Below are 24,295 nucleotides of genomic sequence, written 5' to 3'. Positions count from 1 at the left end.
GATTTATTTATTCTGTTCTTTGAACTTATCCCATGCTTGGTTCAATGTGATGAAAACCCCATTTGCAATCAGTTTACGCTCTGTTGAAGTTTCTCCGGCCAGTTTATCAGGATGGGTTTTGGCAACGGCTTTCATGTACACTATTTTCACTTTATTGTTGAGCACCAGGTCTGTCAGTCCCACTGACTTCCATCCGAGTTCGGGCCACAACACCTGGTTCAATGTGGACAATAGGGCACGCAAATTATCCTCTTTACCGTTCTTCCAGTTTTGCAATTGAGCCTCCACTTTGTCATGCAAGGCAAACTTCTCGTTTTCGAGAGACTCTTGTTTCCGATTATGCTCCTGGACTCTAGAGAGGTTTGATGATTTGTCTGAAGCTTTAGTTGTTGGTCTAGTTGCTGGCTTTGAAGACGCTGGCTTAGGTTTTGGCTTTGGAGCAATTACGTCTGCACATCTCCGTTTGGCTTCCAAGATCTGTTTGGAGAAGCCTCCATTTTCGAGCAGCAAGTTATATGTTTCCAGGGCCTCTTTGAACCGCTCCAAATGCTCCAAAGCCTCTGCTTTCTTGGCCACCAGTTTGATCCAGAATGACTTGACTGGTTTATCGTCCAGGACCAACTCTTGCGAGACGGTCTTCGTTTGGGAAATACCGCTTTCTGCCGCAGTCAGCTGCTCCTTTGCGTTACCAAGACGCGAATAAACAATTGCCAGATTCGAGAATGCTATGATTCTGTAGCTGTGATTTTCTGGCAACCGTGCCAATGCGGTTTGATAGGCCTCTAAAGCGTTGGTGAAGTCTCCCTTTGTGAAGTACTCTGAGCCCTTTTCTCTCAGAGACTGGAACTCGGACGGAGCCGGCGCTGACGACAATGGTTTGGATGCAGTTTGGAAAAGGTCGATTCCTGGATTAGAGGATGCTGGAGGAACAGACGAATCTGGCTCGTCAAAGTCCAGCAACATTGGAGCTGGAGAAGACGCTGCCGGAGTGGCTGGAGATTGCGACGAACTGGCGACCGACGGAGTGCGCGTGACTGGTCGCGAAGCCTGTTCCTGCGATTTGGATTTCTGGATGCGTTCCTGCTCAAACCGTTTCACACGTTCGATCTCTTCCTCTTCGGAATAACCGTTCTGTTTATACTTGTTCTGGTTTCTCATCCACAGTGGTTCGTTGTTGTTACGCTCCATCTGTTGGTGTTTGTACATTTCAATTCCCTGCTTCAACTTCTTTCTTCCTGTATTGAGCAAGAACGAGGCCTTCGACATGAATTCGGCTGAAAGATCGTTCACCAGAGCTCCCAGGTCCTCTGACTCGGCGGAGGCACGCGATTGCGTAGGTGGTCTGGTCTCCCCAGTTGGCTTGGGCTTGCTTTTCTGGTGAGCCTGATCAAGAAGGTATCCAATTGCGGCGTCGAAAGTGTCTGTGTTCTGCACCGCCTCCGACGCCTGTTCATGGGAGAAGCCCATCTCCACGAGCTGGTCAAGCGTGGATGGGGTCGCTGGTTTTGGTTGCTGTGGTGGTTCTGCTGGTTGCGCTGGCAGTTCCGGAGTGCTTGTGGAGGCCCCAAAGTCGCCGTCCAAGTCGAGTAAACTGGAACTGGAGACGCTGGGTGGGGGGTTTGGTTGCACATTAGCCGCCGACGGCTTGGAGTCAAATACATCAAACAGTTTTTCGAAATCATCTTTCTGGGAAGTAGTGCTGGTGGTGGTTGTTGTTGTCTGTGGCTTGTTGGAAAACTGATCTAGGAAGTCCAGGTCAAGCCCGCCAGCGGGAGTGGCCGGCTTACTACTGGCGGAGCTCGCGCGAGCCGCCATGGGCATCGCGGACTTGGGCTTGCCGGAGGTTTTCAGCAAGTCTGCAAACACGTCTTTAGACATTTGGCAGTAGAAAAGAAGAAGGCTGTGCAGAACAAATTTTTCAGTAATTTTATTTTGCAAGACATTAGCCATGCATTTGATGTACACTTTAGGGCCAGACGGCAAGCGCGTTTACACTTTGGAGAAGGAGACTTCGAGTGGGGAGATCACCAAGTCCGCCCACCCGGCCAGATTTTCTCCGGACGACAAATACAGCAAGCAGAGAGTGACTTTGAAGAAGAGATACAACATGTTGCCTACCCAGTAAGTTGGGAGAGAAGAAGGGGGATTAGAGGTACGATTCTGGCGTATAGAGTCTTAATAAACGATATTTGCGTATGAGCGGTCTTTTTTGTGCGTAGGGTGGGGGAGGCGGAAAAGAAGAAGTGGGAGGGGGCAGAGAACAGGCCTTAGCACCGTTTCGCTACTGTTCAATAGGACCTTCCAGATTTCCCGTTTTAGCCAGGTGGAACTCGGCGTTCTTGCGGTAGTTCTCCCAGAGTTCGCTAACAAGCACGGTTTTCTCGTTTTGTTTTTCAATCTCCACCAGCTGGGCGTTGATCTTTCCAACGTTCACGTTCAGTTGGGTCTGTTGTTAGCACGTAGACAGCTTTCAGCACTTACCAGGTTGTTAATGATCCGGTCGAAAAGACCCTCCTGGATCTTTTCTTCCGGGTTCTCCATCTTGTCAGCCATTATAAGTTTGTTTATTTCGCGTTTTAGAAATTATGTCAGTTTTATTAAACAGAGCAAGTCGCTGGTTTTTTTCAACCCGCAATTATTCCCACCTGAAAATGACCTCCACCTCTGCCTACTACGCTGACTCTGGAGCGCCAATTGCTCGACTGAGCGCTAAGCAATATTTCGACCAGCTCACCAATAAGGAGAAGCTGTATGCCCATTACATGTCCAAGGCCGGGTTTTGGGGAACAAGAGTGGTGTTACGCTCTGTTTCGCCCGAGTCTGAGCAGATCTACGACCTGATCCTTTCCATCCACAAGGCATTGAAGGGCGACTACTCCATTCTGGAGAAACATCTTGGTAAAGAAGCCAAAACTGGGTACCTGGAGTACGCCTCCCAGTTCCTGAGCAATTTGGGCAATTACCGTTCGTTCGGTGATTCCAAGTTCATTCCAAGACTCAACAAGGGGGACTTTGAGACGTTCATTGAGCTGATCAACGACGAGTACTCTTTGCAGCTGTTCGAACAAGTCAAGGACGACATCTACTCTGTCGATTCTCAAACTGCTCTTTTGGGATGGCCTGCCAATGGCCATGTTTCGGGCTACTATCTCAACGCAGTGACCAAAGACGAGGTCGAGGCAATCAATTCCGCGCTTGCCTCCAAGTCCATCATGCCGGAAAACACCAGACTCGAGAAATTGGATGATTTCAAGTTCAGAGTCCATGTCGCTTCCGCAAACATCTCGAACTCCACTGGCTACTACCCAGACACTATTGACTTTGAGCTTGCAGGAAAACCGGCTTCACTGGAGTTCAAGTTCGGCGACCACGCTGCCGAGTTTGGCAAAATCGTGGAAAACTTGGTTGAAGCCAAAAAACACGTTGCCAACGAAACACAGCTCAAAATGTTGGAGAACTACATTGAGTCGTTCCAAACGGGTTCCATGAAGGCCCATTACCAGTCCCAGATCCACTGGGTGAAGGATATCGGTCCGGCTGTCGAGACAAATGTCGGTTTCATCGAAACTTACAGAGAGCCATCCAACGTGCGTGGAGAATGGGAGTGTCTGGTTGCCATGGTGAACAAGTCGCGGACTGCCAAGTTTGGTCAGCTTGTGTCTCAGGCCAAGGAGTTCATCGCCTTGCTCCCATGGACCAAGGATTACGAAAAGGACGTATTCACCCCACCGGACTTCACCTCGTTGGAAGTGTTGTCCATGACAACCAGCAGTGTTCCTTCAGGAATCAATTTGCCGAATTACGACAAAGTGCGTATCAATTTGGGATTCAAGAACGTTTCGCTCGGTAACGCAATTGGCGCGGGATCCGGAAAGGAGCCGATCACGTTCGTTGCCGACGATATCCAGGACATCTACAGAAAGTACAGAACAGACGCATTCGAGGTCCAGGTCGGTATTCATGAGCTTCTAGGTCATGGTTCCGGAAAATTGTTGATGGAATCCGACGATGGAGAGTTCAATTTTGACGTTAAAAATCCACCTTTGGGACTTGACGGAAAGCCGGTTACCACGTACTACAAGAAGGGCGAGACCTGGGGCTCGTTGTTTGGTTATCTTGCCGGTGGGTTCGAGGAGTGTCGTGCCGAGTCTGTGGCCATGAGTTTGTTCACAAACAGAAAGCTGCTTGAGATATTTGGATTCACCGAAAAATCGGTCCAGGACGACCTTATCGGCGTGTCTTACTTGACAATGGTCCGTGCGGGATTACTTGGCATGGAGCATTATGATCCTGCAAACAAAAAATGGAACCAACCGCACTGCCAAGCACGGTTTGCTATCTTGAAAACACTTTTGGAAGCCGGGGAAGGACTAGTGACGTTGGAGTACACCAAACAGGACTACTCGGATCTAGTAATTAAGGTGGACAGAAGCAAGATCGAGACTGTAGGACAAGCTGCGGTCGACAAGTTCCTGAACAAGTTGCATGTTTACAAGTGTTCTGCTGACGTGAAAAATGGTAGCAAGTTCTTCCAAGAGCTCACCACTCCGGGACCGGACCTGCTCAAGTTCAGAGACATTATTCTTGCCAAAAAGCTTCCTCGGAGGCAGCTGGTCCAGGCCAACACCATTTTGAAGGATGACGAGGTCACGATTGAGGAATATTCGGAATCTGAACTTGGCATGATTGAGTCATATATTGCAAGAGATACATAAAAGAGGACCAACGGAAAAAGAATTATTTTTTCCCACAATATTTATTTTACTTAGTCTTGTTCAGCCATGTCCTTTCTTGAATCGACCAAGAAGTGGACTATATGGACTCTTAAGAGCTACTGGTTCTTCATAACGCTGGCCATCTTTGTGGTTATCGCGCGGTTTGCTCCGAATTTCGCCCGTCACGGCGGTCTTATCAGGGCAGAGTATACGATCGGATACGCTGCTGTGGCTGTGATCTTCTTTGGTTCGGGTCTTTCCATGGGAACCAAGCAACTGATGGTCAACATGGCGAACTGGAGAGCCCATTTCACAGTCTTGGTGCTTCAATTCTTGATCACGCCGGCCATAATGTACGGATTCTGTTGCGCTATCAAGGCTGCCAATAACTCAAAGATTTCCAACTGGATGTTGGTCGGACTTATTGTGACCACATCATGTCCAACTACAGTTGCCTCCAACGTGGTGATGACCAGACAAGCCGACGGAAACGAGCTACTGACTTTGTGCGAGGTGTTCATCGGCAATTTACTGGGAGCTTTTATCACTCCCGCGCTCAGTCAAATGTTTCTGACAGGAACGTGGGCATTCGGTAACCCGGCCAACGGGTCATCCATCCAACGAGTTTATCGAGACGTGATGCAGCAGATCGGATGCAGCGTTTTTGTTCCGATCTTTGTGGGCCAGGTGATCCAGAACGTGTTCCCCAAACAGACCAAATGGTTTCTCACCACGTTCCGCTTCAACAAGGTGGGATCCTTTATGCTTCTGTTGGTGATGTTTTCATCGTTCTCTACAGCATTCTATCAACATGCGTTCACGGCAGTGTCGCACGAGTCGATCATCCTGGTGTGTTTCTTTAACGTGGGCATCTATCTACTATTCACCGTGATCTGTTTTTTGCTGTCACGCCCATTTTTACTGCGCAAGCTGCCCGAGCCAACAAACCGAGGAGTCTATTATTATTTCTACAAAACTGTGGCTCCCTTTTATTTGAGCCGTCCAGATACGGTTTCGATGATGCTTTGCGGTGCTGCAAAGACCGCTGCTTTGGGAGTTTCTCTTGTGACTGCTCAGTACGGAAACGACTTCAGCCATTTGGGAGAACTGCTTGTTCCCCTGGTGCTGTACCAGAGTGAACAGGTGCTGTGTGCCGGACTGTTGACCAAACTAATGAAGAAGTGGATCCACGCAGAGGATAAGGAGAAGGATTCAAGCGCAGACGAAAGCACTGAGAAGGCTTAGTGTATAACTAATATAGACGAATAGACAGTCGCTGCAACAGTTGTTGCTCGCATCTGGAACCTGACTAATTTGCACTGATGACGGGTCACTGTCGTAATTTTGTCAGATCCGCCCTTATGGCCAAGTTGGTAAGGCGCCACACTAGTAATGTGGAGATCCTCAGTTCAAATCTGAGTGAGGGCATTTTTTTTCACTATCACATATTTTTTTAGTGTCAAAATGCAAACAGTTTTTGTTTGTCTTGTTTAATTCATCCATTTCTAATGTTTCCTTCCCACGAAAGACATTTGCCTTTGCTCAGTCAAGGCAGTTCGTGGAGACTGGGCTCGAACTCGCCGGATACTCCACCCACTCTTGAAGAAGGAAATGTGGCGGGCAATCCTATTTTTGTACACAAATGGGCTAATGACACATCCATCGTGTGCGTTGCGGCGTCCCCCAAGAGAAAGCTTCTCTTTTGCGGAACCCAAGATTCGCGTATAATAGTGTACGATCTACAAACCTATCAGAAAACCAGAGAGTATGTTGCCCATTCCGGCTCTGTGCTGTGTCTTCTGATGAGTGACTGTGAAACACAACTTTTCAGTGGGGGAGCAGACTCTCTTGTTCGCATATGGGATATCACGGATTCAGGAGAGCTCGATTCCGCATACACAGTATACTCTCCAGTGGACATTGGAGATATTTTCTCCATTGCATGGTGGTCGTCAGCCAAGACTATAATACTTGGAGCACAGAACGCATCGATTTCATACGTCCAGATAAGTTTGCAATCGCATGCAAGAAACAGCGACCAAATGCCGTTCAAGCGTTACGACAAGTTCTTTGACTCCACTGGACACGGCAGATCGCGCCCAAAGGCTGTTCCAGAGGAATGCTCTACCGACAAATTGGTACTAGGAACATTAATTCAGATTCCTTCAAACAACATAATTTCATATGCTCATAATGGGTATATCTACTGCATGGGTATCGTCACCTTGGATGATGGTATTGCAGACCACTCCGACTTCACCGAATTCCTTGTCACCGGCGGTGGAGACGGAATGGTTCACATTTGGGGCCTCAAGGATGGAATTCATTTACTCAAGTCGCTGGAAAATGAAGACTCCGTATTATCCTTCGCCAGAAACAAAGGAAGCCCTTATCTGTACTGCGGTCTGGCTAACGGCCGTGTCAATGTTTGGGACTTGTCCACATACCAGCAGATCAGATCCTCCGAAAGCGACGAAGGTGATATTGTGTCTCTTGCAATTTTCGGAGACTGTCTCTTCAAAGGAACCAACTCAGGAGTCACCAAGTGGAAATCTCGTGGTGAGATCAAGTCTGCATGGATTGCACACACGGGCTTTTGTCAGGCGGTCAAAACAATAGTCATTGATAACATCCCATACTTAATTACAGCTGGAACAGACCATTCAATCACATTGTGGGATATTAGTGCTCTTGAAAGATCGGAACTGGACCGTGTTCCTGACAACCTCACCTCGTCTGGAAGGATGCTTGAGGTTCTTGGAAAACTTGTTGTTTTCAGAACGGTATCCAAACTGCCGTCACTTTACATCGACGAGTCCCGCCGCTGTGCAAATTATATCCGTACTCTTCTGCGGAACTTGGGAGCTTCTCAAGTCGCATTGTTACCCGTGGAAGATGCAAATCCTGTCATATTTGGTGTGTTCAAAGCCAATAAACACACTGACAAGCCTGTGTCGCGAGTCTTATGGTATGGACATTACGATGTTATAGAGGTCAGTCATCAAGATTCTTGGGATACAGATCCTTTCAAGATGACCGCTCAAAACGGTTACTTGTATGCCAGAGGAGTCAGTGATAATAAGGGTCCTCTGCTTGCGGCTGTTTATGCGGTTGCAGAACTGTATCAACAAGGAGAACTGGAATCAGATGTGGTTTTCGTGGTTGAAGGAGAGGAGGAGTCTGGCTCTTACGGATTCCAGGACGTTGTCACTCAAAATCGTGAACTGTTTGGTGATATCGACTGGGTGTTTTTGAGCAATTCCTACTGGTTGGATGACAATGTTCCATGTTTGAATTACGGTTTGCGTGGAGTCATTTCTGCCACCGTCGAGGTCTTTTCTGACAAACCTGATAGACATTCTGGTGTTGACGGAGGAATTTCTAGAGAACCCACGATTGATTTGATCACCTTGTTGTCGAAATTGAACGATGACGAGGGTAAGGTCAATCTTCCGGGCTTTTATGCTCCAATCAGGCCTGTGAGCGACTGGGAGCTGCAGTCATACAAACAAATCACAGATAAAATCAACAAATTACGGCTATGTGACCTAATGGCCAAATGGCGTTTGCCTTCTCTAACTATTCACGGGGTCAGTGTTTCTGGGCCAAATAATGCAACAGTGATTCCCCGGAGGGCGTCTGCGTCCTTGTCGATCAGAATTGTCCCTAATCAGGATTTGGAACAGGTTAAATCCTCTTTGATCGAGTACTTGGAACAGAAGTTCGCATCTTTGAAAACTGAGAACCATCTAGAAGTCCGCATCATTCATGAAGCTGAACCGTGGCTTGCAGACGTCAACAGTGCTGCTAACAAGATCCTTCTGGAGAACATTGCTGAAGAATGGGGAGTGGATCCACTTTTGATCAGGGAAGGAGGATCTATTCCATCCATCAGATTCTTGGAAAAGACATTTGGTTGCGAAGCTGTCCATCTCCCTACCGGGCAGGCCTCCGACAATGCCCATCTGAACAACGAAAGACTTCGTGTTACCAACCTGTTCAAAACCAAGGAGATCTTGAAAAAGACCATCAATAAGCTACCGCAGAAGAGACATGACTTGCATTAAAGCATTACATAAACATGATTCAAAGGACCGTTGCCTTTACCTATCGACGGCTCTGCATGTCTAATAGCATTGTGAACGTATATGATTGAGTTGCGAACGGCCTGTTGGACGGGTTGCTTTTTGGCGAGATTGCTTGCAATAGCAGAGCTGAGAGTGCAACCTGTTCCGTGGGTGTTTTTCGAGTTGTAGATTTTTGGGTGGGCGAAGTGGGTGTACCTGTTTGTACCGCGCTCGTACAGAACGTCCACTATTTTGTCTGCAACAGCAGGCACGTGTCCCCCTTTCACGAGAACCGCTTCGCACCCCACCCTGAGTGCTATGTTCTTTGCAAGAAATTCGCATCCGGTTACGGAAGGTTCTCCGACCTGGACGTCCGGAACTAGCAGGTTGTAGATGGTTGTAGCCTCGTCGTAATTGGGCGTCAATATGGTGGCCTTGGGGTACAATTGCGCAATTGAGTCCTCAACGAGCTTGCGCTTTGCAAGGTTGAAGCCAGAGGTCGAACTGATCACTGTATCAACGACAAGAATCGGCCGGTACCTCTCCAGGTAGGGAACGAGAGTGCTGAGCGCAGAACGGGACAACACGCCAATCTTGACGGCGCAAATGGTATCATTTGCAAAATTGGCACTCAGTAATTGTTCCATTGTGGAGTATGAGGTCTCCAACTTGCCTGTAACGCCCAATGTATTTTGTATAGTGAGCATGTCGATGGACGTCAGTCCATAACATCCATGTGCAGAAATGGTCTTTAGATCCGCCTCGATGCCTGCCCCACCGCTGGGATCAGATCCTGCCACTGTGAGCACACGAGGAGCTTCGACTGGCCGCAATTCGGTCGCGTTGTCGATCACCACGGTAGTAAGAGACATAACATCCGTACACAGAAATGAAAGCAAAAAGTTAAAAGTCAGATCACAAGACCTGACATAGGCTACAACTACGCGTGAAAAATCAGACTGGCAGTCCTAAATCATACCATTCAACATCGATTCACTATAGATCCGTGTTGTAAGTGTGAGAATTTGTGGCCGTACTGAGTTGGTGTCAATTTATATCGTAATCCATTGCTTCTAGCTATGAATAAATACACATCGCCCCCTGATTATTATGCTTTGCTTACTTTCTTCTGAACGCACATCCCTCCGACAACTTAGCCTTACCTCCAGTTGGGGTGCACAACACGGTGGTGCACGAATCGCAGGTCACGGCAGTTTGGGCGTGGGAGAACACTGTGGTAATTTGGAGGCATCCTGGACACTTGACGTCCATGAAAAATGATCTTGGCTCTTGCACGAGAGTCTTGAGCTTGTGTTTCTTGGCCTCGGAGGCGGCACTTGGATGCAACAGGTCCTGAACTAAAACCATTTTGATAAATTAATTTGCCTCTAAAAATTTTTCATTAAATTTAAGATAGGGCTTGCAAGTCTCGCCATTGTATCACGTGATGATTATACCCCATAATCCTTACCTAAAAAATAAGGGAGCAGGCATCCCTAATTCTTTCCGCATGTCTCTTAGCAGTTCTAGCTCCTTGGGCCCGATGGAGGATTCCACAGTGCATTTGGACCGACGAGAAAACCGTGGCGCGGTCAATGGCCTGGTTCTGCTTACGTCCGTGCTGATCTCATTTGCTATCAAGAACCACCTTCATGTGTCCCTTACCAATCCGTTCAGCGTCAACCTTCTTATTTTGTGCTCGGTGGGGAGTTTACTATACCTCTACTATCAGAGTTTACCGCTGGATAGTGGGCGATTGGCACACAAGATTGGCGCGCTGCTCACCAAATTGGGGCGGGTATTCTCCCTTGTCAGACTTGGCATCCTACATATTGTCATGTTGATCTTAGTGGTGAGCGCGCTTATTTGCAATGAGACGCGATTTCTGTATTTCTTGTTACCGCTAGTTATCGTGTGGGTGGTGGACATGGACCCCACCGAAGTTCAGCGGGGAGAAATTTCTTCCGTCATGGAGCTCCGATTACAGGACATTGAGACCGAAATTAACAGTCTCAAACTCGGATTTCTCCGCAGACAGCATACTGCCAGCATTCAGGATCGATCATTGGAATACGGGCTAGAAAAACTCCAGCAGGACTGGGAGATCAAGCTGCGCAACAGCAACGCCCAGATCGTTAAGCTACAAGCCCAGATTGGCGATCTCAAGAAACAATCGGTACCCACCTCAAATGGATGGATTTACAAAGGTACAAAAGTAGTCATGAAATCCATCATGTCCAAAAACCAGATCAACGCGCTTAGATACGTTCGTCAGCTGCTACGTGAATCCGAGAGATAAATTCGGATTACTCAGCACAGCCAGGAATTTACTATTTCTAAGTTTAAATCAATGGTGGTTCCTACAAAGAGACTAAAAACTCCCGAAGACCTGAAGATATTCCAGTCCAGCCCTGTCTATAATGACCTGGTGACATTTGTTACCGAGCTGGCAGCATCTGTGCACGGGTTGGAACTCGGATATTCCGAAGGCGTTGTCAGTAAAGAGATCAACCAGGTACTGGAGCTTTTGGAGAATATCAATTCGATTGTCGACCATCATCCGGTCGTGAAGGAAACCACAAGCAGATTTGGAAAGGTCGAGTTCCGCGATTTCTACGATGAGCTCGCAGAAAAACTGGTGCCCTGGGTGGAGAAGTACGTTGACCAGGATAACGCCCAGGAATTAAGTGCATACATTTTGAACTCGTTTGGAGACAGAACAAGAATCGATTACGGGTCGGGTCACGAGTTGAACTTTGCATGTTTCTTGCTGTGTCTGTACAAGCTTGAAATCTTTACGAAGGACGACTTTAAATGGATCGTTCTTAAAGTGTTCAAAAGATACCTGCAATTGATGAGACGGCTTCAGCTGTTATACTGGCTCGAACCGGCCGGATCGCACGGCGTTTGGGGGCTGGATGATTACCATTTTCTCCCATTCCTGTTTGGAGCAGCGCAATTGGCTCCATTCACGCGTCCACGGCCGTTGACTATTCACAATAAAGACTACGTCGAGGAGTTCAAAGATAAATACCTTTACTTTGGATGTATCGCATTCATCAATCAGGTGAAAACGGGCGCTGAGTCGCTTAGATGGCACTCGCCAATGCTTGACGATATCAGTGGTGTTAAAACATGGGCAAAAATCGAAGAAGGTATGATCAAAATGTACAAAGCAGAAGTCCTTGGAAAACTGCCTGTGGTTCAACACTTCCTTTTCGGAAGCATTCTGAAATGTCCAGAAGGTATCCCCAGTTATACAGATGGTGGTGACGACGAGCATGTTGGACACAATCATTCGACATGGGGTGACTGCTGTGGAATCAAAGTTCCTAGCGCGGCTGCAGCAAGTGCCATGTCCAAACACCATATTCCATTCGATTGATTACCATCCGAACCGGAGCTGGGAGGCAGTAAAGACAGGTGGCTTCCAGACAAGTTTTGCGGGATCGAGCTTGTGACGTTTCTTGCGCTGCAGCTTTTCGTAACTCTCCATGATTTGGTTCGTCAAAACAATGATATGTTGTCCCTTGTAATATCTCAGCATATTGAGTGTCTGCAGAGTATGGAGAATATCAGTGGTTGTCATGGATGTTATCTGTGAGATTTCGTCAATGCTTATGTCTGTCGATCCATTCTCGATCAGCAGCGTGGAAATTGTTTCTGCCCAATAAGCTCTGTACGACAACAGACCCAAGTCTGAAAGTGGTTTTTCTGGTGATCCTATTTTACCCTCAATTTTGGACAGTTCATACGAAAATTGAATCAGCAGCTTACCGTAACCGTGTCTTTGGTACTGTGGCAAGGTCAGAATACAGGCCACATTGTAGTTATCGGCACATTCTTTTTCCTTCGAAAAGTATCCCACCAGGTGGTGCCCCATCTCATCTCTTCTGGTCATACAGTAGAACAGGAAAGGATCCACGTCGTAGTATAAAGTCTTGTGATCAAGAAACAATTTCGACAACAAACAAACGTTTCTGCACCATGTGCGCTGCTTACGTCCGTCGATCTCAAAAAATGAAACGTAATCATCGCGATAGATCTCGTTTCCTGGCGGGTGGCTTAATGTGCATTTCGATCTGAACCGTTCAAACTGTTTCCGGGAACCAAAATAATTCAAGGAAAAGTCACAGATGTATAGACAGTCTTCTTCGGTGAGTTCGACCGGGTATGGCGAAAAATACCACGGCTCGACCTCGTGGTTTCCAATAATGACTTTGCTGAAGTTACGGATCTTGGCGAGCTCGTGTGTAGAGGTCTGAGCCATAGAACCACTTGTTCTAAGTTTCTCAATTTCGTCCTCACGACTCAATTCTTCTCCTTCCTTCACCAGACCCTGCACATTCAAGTTGTCCAGATCCATTTCATCGTCCTTGGGCTCGCTCGTTGCGCGCTGCGGCTCAGGAGTGTCGGTGTCGGCCTTTTGTGAAGTCTTCTTGATCACTTTTTTGCGATTTTGCTTCTTGTTTTTATCCTTCTGAGGTTTTGGAAGATACATCGGACGGTGGTTGTCGATCTTTGTTTCGTCAATCCACTCGTCCAAACGCTTGTTGAACTCAGCATAGTGCACATAAAAGACCAGCTTTCCCTTTTTTCTCTGGAGGGCAATCACTTCTGCCAACCGCCATTCATCGTCCTTGGTGGCATAAACTTTGCATCCTGACGTTATCTGCGCATAGCTGAATTGCTCGTCAGTAGTTGGCTCTGGTGGAATCAGACGGTACGCCTCTGAAGGGTCAGTTGCCGCCGTTTCTGTATCGGACGTCATAAACAAAAAGTTGAACTTTTTCTTGTTGCTGACATAATCTTAAAAACTGCTATAAGAAATCGCCCCCTCTCCCCACTCGACCCCACCGCGGTGTAGACGACATGCAAGTGAATTGTGGCCATCCTAACTGCTCCGACTGAAGTCCTTGTTCCGGGAACTTAAGCGAACTATCATCCGATCACATGAAATCGTGCCACTTTTCCGCCAGTCTCCCCCAAACACAGAAATCTGTCGATATCCATTCCCTGTTAACTGGTCTCCCTAAATGGGGAAACTTGAGATGAAAAAATAGAGGAAAATAATTTCTTTACTAATTATTGTCATCCCCAATTTGTCTTTTTCTAGATGTCTTACACGTATCCATTGCCGGACCTGAAAGAGTACGACGTTTCCGAAAAGACTGGGTTTTTGCCCGAGGAGATGCCTCTGGAGTCTCTTGGTCCATACTATGAGCCTTGGGAAAGGATCGCCCGTGTTCTCCCGGCCCTTGTGTTGACGAAACGGGTGAGATCTGTTGTGGACGCCTTGCCTGTACTTTCCGTGTCGCATCTCCAGTCGGAAGCGGAATACAGAAGAGCTTACTCCATATTGGGATTTCTTGCCCACTCCTACATCTGGGGTGTGGCTGAACCGACAAATAGACTGCCTGAGGCTCTGGCTGAGCCATGGATCGCTATATCCGAACATTTGAGACTTCCTCCAATTGCAACATATGCCGGTCTGTGTCTATGGAATTTCCGTTTGATCCTGCCCGACTCGGACACTGAACTCCTCGACAACATCCAGACCATCAACACCTTTACCGGAGCTGTGGACGAGAGTTGGTTTTACCTCGTGAGTGTTTTCTTCGAGTACAAAGGAGCGGCCTCGTTGAAGACAGGCTTGGACGCTATCAAGTTTGCCCGCGAAGGCCGTACGCAGGAAGTCGTGGCATGTTTGCAACAGCTCGCAGAGGAGATTGATTATCTAGGAACTGTGTTGATGCGCATGGAGGAGATGTGCGATCCGCATGTTTTTTACTTCCGTCTACGTCCATATCTTGCTGGATGGAAGAACATGAAAGATGCTGGTCTTGAGGAAGGAGTTTACTATGGAAACGAAAAGACCCCTAGAAAATACAGTGGTGGCTCGAATGCTCAATCATCGTTGATCCAGGCCCTGGACCTGCTGCTCAATGTGGAGCACCACTCCGTTGGCGAGGAGCAAAACTCCAAATCAGGTGCCGACGAGAACCCATTTATGGCCGAGATGAGATACTACATGCCAGGAAAGCACGCTGATTTCCTTACTCATCTCTCCAAAATCAACATCCTGAATGACTACGTGCACCGACACGCAGACGAAGCTCCAGAACTGGTGCTTTCGTATGATGCATGTGTCGCTATGCTCAAATGCTTCAGAGATAAGCACATCCAGATCGTCACCCGCTATATCATCATCCAATCCCAAAAAGCCCGTAACATGGGTTCCGAAACGACAAGCACGTTGCGCGCAGGACTTGCAAAATCGAAATCGAACAAGAAGGACATCAGGGGAACGGGTGGAACTGCCTTGCTACCATTTTTGAAACAGTGCAGAGATGAAACCGGAAGCACGGCTGCTGGCAGCTGGGGTAAGCGTCTGTTGACCTACAAAGCCAAGCCCGTGACACGAGCCTCCGAGTCTGAGTCCGATACAATTGGTCTTGCGGGACAGTGGAAGAAAGGGTCCGATGAAGGACATTGGTAGGACCAAATAAAGATCATCTATATACGATTATTCAAATTTTATGTATCCAAGACGGTCATAGATTCCGCGGTTACGGATGTAGCCGTCCAGGAGCTTGTAGTTCTCTGAGAGTTGTTTGCCAAGAGCCAGTCGCTCGGTCATTAAAGCGCGGCTCTTTTCGGTCTCGTGACATTCTATCCATTCGATTGTTTTAAGCACAAAGTTCTCGATGAGCTTGGATCTTTCCTCCTCTAGTTCTTTCTTTTTGGCAGGGTCTGTGTGCAGTTTTCCGTTATCGGTTTTCGTTGGCTCCAGGTACTTCCATTCGAAAGTGTCTTCTCCACCCAGGTCCTTTGGAAGGTGCTTGGCATCGATCACCTTGAGTAAGTCTTCGTATTTTTTGGCAAATACGATTTTGGAAGCAACCACTGGATCAAGCCAGTTCTTGACAATGTTCCAGATACCACCAAAAATCCATGGAGCGCTGTGAATGAACAGGACTCCCAAGGATTCTGGGTAGTGAGCCTCAAAGGCCTTGATGATGAATTTAACCGAGGTGTAATCCATGTTACCCATGGTAAACCCAGTCAGATCGAACACAACCGAACATGAGTCCACGGGCTCGTTTAGAATCAGCCGAGCGTACTCGATCACCAGAATAGTGAACATCTCAACCTCCTCCTCGGTCTGCTCGCTTGGAAAATGGAATCTTGGCCGGATAAACACGATCGGTCTTCCGGTCTTGTCAAACCCTCTGATGTAGCACTTGCCGGTCTCAAACTGTTTGATAACACCTTTACGACCATCCTCGAGCAATCCGAGCTCTCCCTCGCGTAACAATTTCTCAACACCAAACTCTTTACTCCGCCAAGTCATCGTGTGAGCAATCATTGCAAGCGATTTATCCACATCCCACTTTCTGGCGCGCACAAACCGCAAGATCAGATTGTCTGGGGTATCATGACGCAAAAATTCCCAAAACGCGCCGCGACTATCGTCGTCTAGTCCTTCCAACGCAGAGTGGACCCTGCCTTGTTCATTACTCAGTTGGGTACTCAGTTCCTGCTCCACGGCCTTCTTGTTTGAATTTCCCCTTTTAAACCGTCCTAATAGACCTTTCTTCTTGTTCTTGTGCACGCTCTCGCTCGATTTCACCGAACTTAACGTGTTATGCCGACTGATCTTGGCCCCAACTTCGCCCACGGAATAACCGTTCGCTTGCAGATAGTGTCTCCAAACCTGTTTCAGCACCAGCGACTGCTCGTCCGTCAATGTCTCGGCACGGCCTTTGGGATTATTCATTATAAATTAGCACGAATCTGCTCGACTTGTCGGATCCCGTATTCCTGCCCAATCGTAAACACCAATTTTCTGGTGCTTGACATTATTTTGCACAGAATTATATTTAGTCGCGATTACGTAATCCAATCAATGCTTGGTGGTTAACTGCAGACGGGCAGTGCAGGCTGGTGGCTGCCGCGTGCTGGGAATTGGTCACGAGACTGTCGCGGTTGTTGGAAAAGGGGATCTGTTTTGTCGGAGACAGTTTTGCAAGCAGGTAGCCTGCGAGCGTGTCCCCTGCCCCGGTAACGCTAATTTTCGCGTCGGGATCTATAGTTGGGGCGCGGTAATGGCTGATCAGCAGGGCCAAGCCGTTTCTTCCTTTGTGGAGAATGCTGAAGTCCGCTTTCGATGGGGTTTGTTGTTCCATTCCGACAATTTCTATCAAAACGACCCCGTGTTCTCCATCTTTAACCAAAATGGCCGGGAAGTATGGGAGCAGCTGGAAAGCTTGTTGGAAAACGCCGCCAGCCAGGTATTTGCGGAGCAGAGGGTGTTTTTCCAGCTTACCACGCAACACAGAGTTGATGTTCAAGGAGTCTAGGATATTGAACCACGTGGAAATGTCTTCAAACTTCCCCTTCGAGTAGAAGCTGTCGTATAATTGTTCCAGCTCCAAAACGGTGGGGGTAATTAAGTTGACAGTGTGGTCTGGGAAACAGCCAAGGTGGGTGGACACTAGTTTCTTGACTTTTGCCCCACTGGTTGGCTCAACAACAACTTTGATAGATCCGTTGGCTTTTGCAAGCACAGCTTCAATCACTTCAACGGAAACGTTTGTGTCCAACAGAATGTAGTTTGGTGATAATTGGTCGATCTTGGCCACCACTTGGTCAGCAGTTATGGTCTCTATAATATCCATATCTGCGCAAGCAATCACTAGTTCTCCTTTAGAGTCGTGAATAGACGTGTACTGGGCAGTGCGGCCCTTCATTTCGAGCAAGCCGTCGGTTCTCATGCCGACTTCTGCAAACTTATCCAAAATAGTCTTTCCAGCGACATCAGACTTGTTAATTCCAGAGACCAGAACGACTTGTTGTGGGTCACCGACTGAGGAAGCAGCAAACGCCACGTTGAATCCAACTCCCCCCACTGAGTACTCGGTTTTTCCTGGACACGAATCGTTCAGGTCCACTTTTTGCAGGGTGTTGGTGGAATCCAAAGCAACGGATCCAACAACAAGCGCGTTGGCTGTCTTGGGAGTGGTCTTAGAAGGCGAGACGACTTGCTGTGGCTGAAATATGGTGTTTCCACGGAGCTTGGATAATTCACATGCCATTTTCGCAGCAATCACGGCGTTGTTCCGCACGAACTCAATGTTGCACTTGACGCTCATTCCATCAGTTCTCTCATTGATTCTACCCAGCATGAACGGTGTGAGCTGTTTTCCTCGGACGCCACGGTCCAGAGCTTCCTGTTGTGTTTCCTGAATGATTCTTGTAATGTATTCAGGAGCAAGAGCAATGTTCTCTGGTGGTGGCACACAAAAGACGTAACCGTTTTGCAAATTCATAGCGTCCTTTCCATGATAGACCATCTGGACTGCGTCCTGAATCGACTCCACCGCGAAAGGAGATGCAACACCCGAGTCTCTAGTGTAGAAACCAGGGATGTTCACCTTCTCTTGACCGTCTCGAAATGTGGCCACAGGTACGCCCTTTGTTTCGAGATACTCCATAGTTCTTGGAACATCTAAAATCGACTTGGGTCCTGAACAGATCACACCCACCGGAGTCTTGGACAGCTCGTCTAAATCTGCGCTGACGTCCATCAAGTCAAAAGGACGCGAGACACCGCCCAATCCGCCGGTTGCAAACAGATCGATCCCCGCGGCGTGGGCCAGAATCATGGTGGAGGCGATTGTGGTTCCCCCAGTCAGTTTCTTGGCCATCACAAACGGAATGTCTCGACGAGAAACTTTATACTTATCCCCTGGAACAGACATAGATTCCAGATCTGCAACCGAAAGTCCCACTTTTGGCACTCCCTCAACAAACCCAACGGTCGCTGGAACAGCACCATTCTCGCGAATCAGTTGTTCCACGGACTGGGCCATCTCAATGTTGGCCGGGTACGGCAGACCATGGGTGATGATTGTGCTCTCCAAGGCCACCACCGGGCCCTTCTGCTTGACACAATCGGCAATCTCCGATGTCACCTGAACCGAGTACGCGCGCGCTAGTGTGATTGAGCGCTTAACATTACGAAGCATGATTTTGGAACAAAATTAATATAATTTTTCAACCTTATCAGATTGTTTATTTAAAATAGCACTTTATTTAATCTTTCTTTATGGTTTTTTGATTGACGAACAAATTAGCCACCCGACGGCCAATTCCAAGAAGAAGGTCCAACAAAATTAGAGAAATGATTGTAAATAGACCGCCAATGAGGATAGGACCATTCTTGACAAGGAAGTCGTGATCAAAGATCACAGGAATGTCCGACTGATCCTCTCCAAACCGAATATCGGAGCTATCTTTCTTGACTTCCTTGGTCTTCTTTTCGAGCCACGTTTCATCCTTTCCAAGAACGTCCTTGGCCCACATTCCGTCTGGGATGTCCTCGCCATACGCTGGGCGCTCGCCCTTGTCGTTTCTCTCAAACTCTAGAAACCGTGTCTTGTCGAAGACCGTGATATCGGGAAAAATCATATTTTGAGCCTCCTTTACCTGGCGTTGGATCTCTGCTCCTAAGTCGTGCGGGTCATCAGGAATGTCATCAAATTCAAGAACCTTGTCGTTAGTGGCTGTGTATGGAGATGCTGTAGTGGTTGTGAATAAGATGGTGAATAGTGGCGAAGGCAGTTTGCGCATGACTTCCCGCAACAGATCGTCATACTCGCCTAGCTTGTCTAGTCGTTCTTCCTCTGTCATTTCGTCGTTCAATCCGACAAGATCTAGTACAATCGTCCGCTTGTGGACATCGATGTACTTAGAAACCTCATCGGAGTTCTCGTTCCAAACGGTGTGCGTGTACGTATCGCAGTGGATTCGCAGGTATCTTTCCAAGCTCTGGAAATCCAATCGCTCGTCATCCACCACAACATTTGGCAATGACACTATGGTGCTGGCTTGGGCGAGCTGCGATCGAAGATGGTGAAACTTCTCAAAGTGGTGGAAGTCCTCGACCTTCAGTCCTGGAACGTTCACCAATATGTACGCATCTGAAGAACACTGTTCAAAAACACGTTCAATCACAAACGTGGCCTCGTTGAAATCGAACGGGAGCTGCTCGCTATGACCGAGCGACGGTTTCAGTCCTGGAATGAGCTTGCTGGATGAGATAATTGCCGGAAACGTGCTCTTCGCAAGGCAAATACCCGCCAACAGTAGAACAGTCAATCTGACAATCATGGAAAAATAATTTATACTTGATTCAACTATATTTATAACACACCTCTATCAAACGGACCACCATGCTTAGACCACTATTTTTTGCTCCAACTCGGCAAAGTGCTCGAAGTAGCTTTCAAACAGCAACACGAGCTTCTCGATGTCATGCGAACCACAGGTCTCTCTGATCGAGTGCATGGACAATTGCGGGTTACCCAGGTCAAGCGTTCTCACACCGAGCTTGGCACTAATCATGGGACCAATGGTTGATCCGCAAGGCGAGTCGTTTCTGACCACAAACAGCTGTTGTGGAACCTTAGCAAGTGCACCGATCTGTTTGAGCAACACAATTCCCGCAGAGTTGGTCACATACCGTTGGTTGGCGTTGATCTTGATCACAGGACCTTGGTTCAATTGCGGTCTGTTCAAGCTCTCGTAGTTCTCTCCGTAATTAGGATGCACACCGTGTGCCATATCGGACGACAAAATGAACGATTTAGACATGGTGGTGAGGAAGTACGATGAGCCAAGCTCCGACTTCAGATCGACCTCAGGATTAGCAGTCAGTTTGGTGATACGCTCGAGAATATTTGGCAGGAACGACGAGTCTGCTCCCTGTGCAGACTGAGAACCAATCTCTTCGTGGTCGAATAAAGAAATCAGCTGGATTCCTGTTTGCGTAGCTAGCTGCTTGGTGGATTTGATCAGACCAGTGGTGGCAGTGTAGCAAGTCACCTGATTGTCAAGACGAGGACTGAAAATGAACTCGTCGTTGAGTCCACCGATGGTCGACTTCTGCGTGTCGTACAGAATGAGCTCAAAGTCCTCGATCTGGGAAACTTCAACAGAAAGCTCTTGAGCGATTAAATCCAACAGTTTCTTGCTGTGTCTTTCAACGACGCTCTTGACAGACTGGAATTCCGATTCAGTCAGTTCTTCTCCCTTGCAGCATCCAGAACTCTCCTCTGCAGTTTGCCCAGCAATAGGACGGAATTGAGTTTCCTTATTGAACTCAAACTTGACGTACCGATCTTTGGTAAGGTGAATGGCAAGTGTAGGGATTCTCAAAATAGGTTTATCCAGCTTGACCAACTTCGAGACGAATTTTCCACCCTCATTCACGAAAACCCGACCGGCAACACTCAAATCTCTGTCGAACCAGGTGTGCCAGATTCCTCCACCGTAGGTCTCCACACCAACTTGGACGTATCCTTCTCTCTTCTGATCTGAGATTGGCTTGATACGCAACACTGGGGAGTCTGTGTGACCACCCACAATGGCAATCCCATTACCTGGCGTATATTCTCCACCCACGGTGAACGCAATAATGGAGGAACTGTTTCTGGTAACATAATACTTAGAGTTCTTCTTCACCTTTCCGGCCCAGTTGTCTCTCTCAGAGAGCTGGACAAATCCATCAGCATCAAGCTTGGACTTCACAGTGTTGACCACATGATAAGGAGTTGGAGAAGCGTTGACAAAATCAACAAATTCTTGAGCGTACAAAGACATGACAAATTTAACAAGAGAAAAAAAGTGGCAGATTACATTCCACTATAAAGTTTCCAATCTATCGTTAATTTCCTGTTTAGAGAGCTTTCTGAAGCGAGGACCGCTCACGTTCGAAACTCCCTGGAAACCCAAAAGGTCGACGTTCTCAGAACCAATCACCGAGATCTCGACGGTGTCTCCGTTCATCTCGCCCTCGATACTTTCCTTGAGAGTGAGAAGAGCAATGTGGATGGCGTCCTCGAGTTCCAATTCCTCGTTCCAACGTTTCTCCAAGAATGTTTTAGCGGCGTTAGATCCTTTACCAATTGCGGTAGCCTTCCATGGGAAATAAGATCCTGAAGGATCCACTTGGTACAACATGAATCCGTTGTTCTCGTCGTAACCACCTAGCAGCAACGACACTCCGTATGGACGAACACCGGCACTTTGAGTGGCATCTTGCATGATCTTAGCGACTTCAGAAACAAGGATCTTTGTCGGTGGGTTCTCGTTGTATATTCTCTTGTAGTTTGTGTGTGCCACTTTTCTTGACTTATCTGTGAGAACTCTGAAGTCCGGGCCCATTCCGGCGTATGTCATTCCTATGTCTGGAGTAATATTCACGATCTTGTCGACAAAGTCGGATTGCACAAGCACAGAAGACGATTTACGCTCGGTTGCCAACACAATCCCGTTGGTGGCCTTAATTCCCAAAGACGTGACACCCTGCTTCACAGCGGCCAACGCATGCTCAATTTGCTTTAACTTCCCGCTTACATGTTAGAACGCACCTTTGAAGCTACTTACCTTGGCGAAAAAGTGGTTAGCGAAAACGAATATCTGTCCGCCATGTTTGCCACTGAAATAAAAAATAAAAAATATAGAGTTGAAAAATAATGTAGCACACGGTGGGTGGTTGTGGGACAGTGCGACGTGTGGGGGAAAATAGATGTTAAAAGTTTGGCGCTCAAAACAAACATTTACTTGTAGAGTTTATTCCCTTGTTACACAGCGCGGGTTAATACTCGATATCGAGCAAGTGGTGACTAGAATTGTCGCTAGTTTTCCTTCGTGCTCCCTTGCTCTCTAAGTCACAAAAAAAAATAACTAAAAATTATGCCCAGGAGAAAACAAGGTCGTTCGAAGCCTGGATTTGTGCGTGCTAGTAATTCTTTTGAGAAACTTGAGCAGATGGAAGACGAACTAGTAATGGTGTCTTCGGGCAGCGAGAGTGATTCGAGTTCGCGGCCTCCTAAGAGACAAAAGACCGAAAAAGAAGCAGGTGCTCCGAAAGACGAGGTTTTGACAAACCAAGATTTCATTGGGTTTGAGTCATCTTCGGAGGGTGAAAATGCAGAGAATGATGAGTTTGACAATTCGAACCAATCAAAGAGCTCAGATAGCGAAAACGAGTACCTCAGCAACGACGAGACCGTTTACCATACAAAATCTCTCGATTTCAAGACAGGAAACAACAATCCACGATATCCCTGGATCCGCAACAACGACCATTCCAAGCAGATCGAGATAAGTGACTGGCTGACTATGGAGATCAAAGATTTCATCAAATACATTTCTCCATCCGCCGAAGAGATCCAAGCTCGTAACAATACCGTTGGTCGTCTTCGAGAATGCATCACTGGCATGTGGCCCGACGCCGAGGTTCACTGTTTTGGATCGTTTGCAACAGACTTGTATCTGCCTGGATCCGATATCGACATGGTGGTGGTTTCCAAGGCAAGAAACAACAAGTACGACAACCGGTCCTCGTTGTACCAGCTATCATCATACATTAGAAACAACAAACTTGGAATCAACGTGGAGACCATTGCAAAAGCTAAGGTTCCCATTATCAAGTTTGTTGACCCTGCAACTAAAATTCACATAGACATTTCATTCGAGCGAACAAACGGTATCAAGGCAGCAGAGTTAATTATCTCTTGGATCAAAGATACCCCAGGACTTCGGGAACTGGTTCTTATTGTGAAACAGTTTTTGGCCGTCAGAAGATTGAATGTTGTTCATACAGGAGGTTTAGGTGGATTTGCAACCATTTGTTTGGTGAGATCTTTCCTCAAACTTCATCCAAGAATGGCCACGCGTTCGATAGATCCGCTAGAAAATTTGGGCGTGCTGTTGATAGAGTTTTTCGAACTTTATGGCTACAATTTTGGATACGACAACACCGTTGTGGCCTTTGATGAAGATGGGGACCCATACTATGTTTCCAAGAATAGCAATGCGGCGTTCCAAAACCGTAATCCATTCACGCTCGCAATCCAAGATCCTCACGACAAAAACAATAATATTTCAAGGGGAACATTCAATCTACGTGATATTAAGCGGGCTTTTGGCGGAGCGTTCGAGTTGCTTGTTAACAAATGCTACGACATGAACCAGGCCACATACAAGGAAAGACTGGGCCAATCTGTGCTCGGAGACATTATCAAGTATAAGGGGAAGCAGCGTGATTTCGAGGACGCCAGAGAACATGTTCAAAACGAGGCATTTGCATTTGTCAGTGGTGAGACCAGTCGAGCCACTTCTCTCCCGCCTCTTCCAAGCGAGCAATACACCATCATTTCCGACAGTGAGTCTGAGTCCGAGTACGAGAAACATCTCGAGAAAATATACAACGAGTCCCAGAGCAAACGAGAGGTCACTGCCAAAAAGACCAAGACTGAGGTTTTGGCTACCAAGAGCTCAATCACTAAGAAGTCAGACAAACGCGTAGAGGAGCTGATGGGAGTACAGGACGAAAGTGAGTGTGAAAATAACAGCGAGGAGAAAAAGGATGGACGGGTTTCCAAACTTGATAAGATGACCAAGCGTGAATACTGGCTAAATAAATCAGGCAGCTTTTAATAG

The 24,295-nt window shown here is 47.4% G+C and overlaps 21 protein-coding genes across 21 annotated transcripts; 12 read left to right on the top strand and 9 right to left on the bottom strand.

Moving 5' to 3' along the window:
* Positions 1-3: 3 nt before the first annotated feature.
* Positions 4-1,878, bottom strand: OGAPHI_005977 (uncharacterized protein; the record flags this gene model as incomplete). The annotated part of the gene is made up of 1 exon (XM_046207216.1): positions 4-1,878. The coding sequence occupies one exon, from the start codon at positions 1,876-1,878 to the stop codon at positions 4-6; it is 1,875 nt and encodes a 624-aa protein (XP_046058903.1).
* OGAPHI_005978 (uncharacterized protein) lies at positions 50-1,126 on the top strand (the record flags this gene model as incomplete). Its single annotated transcript, XM_046207218.1, has 3 exons — positions 50-267; positions 361-667; positions 779-1,126. 3 exons carry the CDS (start codon positions 50-52, stop codon positions 1,124-1,126), a joined length of 873 nt encoding a protein of 290 aa, XP_046058904.1.
* Positions 1,265-2,125, top strand: OGAPHI_005976 (uncharacterized protein; the record flags this gene model as incomplete). The annotated part of the gene is made up of 3 exons (XM_046207215.1): positions 1,265-1,377; positions 1,486-1,693; positions 1,940-2,125. 3 exons carry the CDS (start codon positions 1,265-1,267, stop codon positions 2,123-2,125), a joined length of 507 nt encoding a protein of 168 aa, XP_046058902.1.
* Positions 2,126-2,651: 526 nt separating this feature from the next.
* On the top strand, positions 2,652-4,715 carry OGAPHI_005974 (uncharacterized protein; the record flags this gene model as incomplete). Its single annotated transcript, XM_046207213.1, has 1 exon — positions 2,652-4,715. The coding sequence occupies one exon, from the start codon at positions 2,652-2,654 to the stop codon at positions 4,713-4,715; it is 2,064 nt and encodes a 687-aa protein (XP_046058900.1).
* OGAPHI_005975 (uncharacterized protein) lies at positions 2,799-3,266 on the bottom strand (the record flags this gene model as incomplete). The annotated part of the gene is made up of 1 exon (XM_046207214.1): positions 2,799-3,266. The coding sequence occupies one exon, from the start codon at positions 3,264-3,266 to the stop codon at positions 2,799-2,801; it is 468 nt and encodes a 155-aa protein (XP_046058901.1).
* Positions 4,716-4,781: 66 nt separating the features above from the next.
* OGAPHI_005973 (uncharacterized protein) lies at positions 4,782-5,960 on the top strand (the record flags this gene model as incomplete). Its single annotated transcript, XM_046207212.1, has 1 exon — positions 4,782-5,960. One exon carries the CDS (start codon positions 4,782-4,784, stop codon positions 5,958-5,960), a length of 1,179 nt encoding a protein of 392 aa, XP_046058899.1.
* A 263-nt stretch (positions 5,961-6,223) lies between these two features.
* OGAPHI_005972 (uncharacterized protein) lies at positions 6,224-8,782 on the top strand (the record flags this gene model as incomplete). Its single annotated transcript, XM_046207211.1, has 1 exon — positions 6,224-8,782. One exon carries the CDS (start codon positions 6,224-6,226, stop codon positions 8,780-8,782), a length of 2,559 nt encoding a protein of 852 aa, XP_046058898.1.
* On the bottom strand, positions 7,859-10,150 carry OGAPHI_005971 (uncharacterized protein; the record flags this gene model as incomplete). The annotated part of the gene is made up of 4 exons (XM_046207210.1): positions 7,859-8,096; positions 8,496-8,680; positions 8,791-9,581; positions 9,946-10,150. The coding sequence occupies 4 exons, from the start codon at positions 10,148-10,150 to the stop codon at positions 7,859-7,861; spliced, it is 1,419 nt and encodes a 472-aa protein (XP_046058897.1).
* Positions 10,151-10,292: 142 nt separating this feature from the next.
* On the top strand, positions 10,293-11,081 carry OGAPHI_005970 (uncharacterized protein; the record flags this gene model as incomplete). Its single annotated transcript, XM_046207209.1, has 1 exon — positions 10,293-11,081. One exon carries the CDS (start codon positions 10,293-10,295, stop codon positions 11,079-11,081), a length of 789 nt encoding a protein of 262 aa, XP_046058896.1.
* Positions 11,082-11,132: 51 nt separating this feature from the next.
* On the top strand, positions 11,133-12,167 carry OGAPHI_005969 (uncharacterized protein; the record flags this gene model as incomplete). The annotated part of the gene is made up of 1 exon (XM_046207208.1): positions 11,133-12,167. One exon carries the CDS (start codon positions 11,133-11,135, stop codon positions 12,165-12,167), a length of 1,035 nt encoding a protein of 344 aa, XP_046058895.1.
* OGAPHI_005968 (uncharacterized protein) lies at positions 12,168-13,553 on the bottom strand (the record flags this gene model as incomplete). The annotated part of the gene is made up of 1 exon (XM_046207207.1): positions 12,168-13,553. One exon carries the CDS (start codon positions 13,551-13,553, stop codon positions 12,168-12,170), a length of 1,386 nt encoding a protein of 461 aa, XP_046058894.1.
* Positions 13,554-13,898: 345 nt separating this feature from the next.
* Positions 13,899-15,281, top strand: OGAPHI_005967 (uncharacterized protein; the record flags this gene model as incomplete). Its single annotated transcript, XM_046207205.1, has 1 exon — positions 13,899-15,281. One exon carries the CDS (start codon positions 13,899-13,901, stop codon positions 15,279-15,281), a length of 1,383 nt encoding a protein of 460 aa, XP_046058893.1.
* A 27-nt stretch (positions 15,282-15,308) lies between these two features.
* On the bottom strand, positions 15,309-16,562 carry OGAPHI_005966 (uncharacterized protein; the record flags this gene model as incomplete). The annotated part of the gene is made up of 1 exon (XM_046207204.1): positions 15,309-16,562. One exon carries the CDS (start codon positions 16,560-16,562, stop codon positions 15,309-15,311), a length of 1,254 nt encoding a protein of 417 aa, XP_046058892.1.
* Positions 16,563-16,665: 103 nt separating this feature from the next.
* On the bottom strand, positions 16,666-18,813 carry OGAPHI_005964 (uncharacterized protein; the record flags this gene model as incomplete). The annotated part of the gene is made up of 1 exon (XM_046207202.1): positions 16,666-18,813. One exon carries the CDS (start codon positions 18,811-18,813, stop codon positions 16,666-16,668), a length of 2,148 nt encoding a protein of 715 aa, XP_046058890.1.
* On the top strand, positions 17,558-18,763 carry OGAPHI_005965 (uncharacterized protein; the record flags this gene model as incomplete). The annotated part of the gene is made up of 2 exons (XM_046207203.1): positions 17,558-17,831; positions 18,252-18,763. The coding sequence occupies 2 exons, from the start codon at positions 17,558-17,560 to the stop codon at positions 18,761-18,763; spliced, it is 786 nt and encodes a 261-aa protein (XP_046058891.1).
* A 67-nt stretch (positions 18,814-18,880) lies between the features above and the next one.
* On the bottom strand, positions 18,881-19,957 carry OGAPHI_005963 (uncharacterized protein; the record flags this gene model as incomplete). The annotated part of the gene is made up of 1 exon (XM_046207201.1): positions 18,881-19,957. One exon carries the CDS (start codon positions 19,955-19,957, stop codon positions 18,881-18,883), a length of 1,077 nt encoding a protein of 358 aa, XP_046058889.1.
* On the top strand, positions 19,697-20,375 carry OGAPHI_005962 (uncharacterized protein; the record flags this gene model as incomplete). Its single annotated transcript, XM_046207200.1, has 2 exons — positions 19,697-19,759; positions 20,115-20,375. The coding sequence occupies 2 exons, from the start codon at positions 19,697-19,699 to the stop codon at positions 20,373-20,375; spliced, it is 324 nt and encodes a 107-aa protein (XP_046058888.1).
* OGAPHI_005960 (uncharacterized protein) lies at positions 20,024-21,448 on the bottom strand (the record flags this gene model as incomplete). The annotated part of the gene is made up of 1 exon (XM_046207198.1): positions 20,024-21,448. One exon carries the CDS (start codon positions 21,446-21,448, stop codon positions 20,024-20,026), a length of 1,425 nt encoding a protein of 474 aa, XP_046058886.1.
* On the top strand, positions 20,697-21,166 carry OGAPHI_005961 (uncharacterized protein; the record flags this gene model as incomplete). The annotated part of the gene is made up of 2 exons (XM_046207199.1): positions 20,697-20,740; positions 20,923-21,166. The coding sequence occupies 2 exons, from the start codon at positions 20,697-20,699 to the stop codon at positions 21,164-21,166; spliced, it is 288 nt and encodes a 95-aa protein (XP_046058887.1).
* A 42-nt stretch (positions 21,449-21,490) lies between the features above and the next one.
* On the bottom strand, positions 21,491-23,277 carry OGAPHI_005959 (uncharacterized protein; the record flags this gene model as incomplete). Its single annotated transcript, XM_046207197.1, has 3 exons — positions 21,491-22,192; positions 22,844-23,066; positions 23,183-23,277. 3 exons carry the CDS (start codon positions 23,275-23,277, stop codon positions 21,491-21,493), a joined length of 1,020 nt encoding a protein of 339 aa, XP_046058885.1.
* On the top strand, positions 22,544-24,292 carry OGAPHI_005958 (uncharacterized protein; the record flags this gene model as incomplete). Its single annotated transcript, XM_046207196.1, has 1 exon — positions 22,544-24,292. The coding sequence occupies one exon, from the start codon at positions 22,544-22,546 to the stop codon at positions 24,290-24,292; it is 1,749 nt and encodes a 582-aa protein (XP_046058884.1).
* Positions 24,293-24,295: the final 3 nt, after the last annotated feature.

Source organism: Ogataea philodendri (genome assembly GCF_020536065.1).
Source record: "Ogataea philodendri strain CBS6075 chromosome Unknown scaffold5, whole genome shotgun sequence".
NCBI classification, from domain to species: Eukaryota; Fungi; Ascomycota; class Pichiomycetes; order Pichiales; family Pichiaceae; genus Ogataea; species Ogataea philodendri.
Note: the sequence above shows the minus strand (reverse complement) of the source record. Positions and strands in the feature narration are given on the sequence as shown.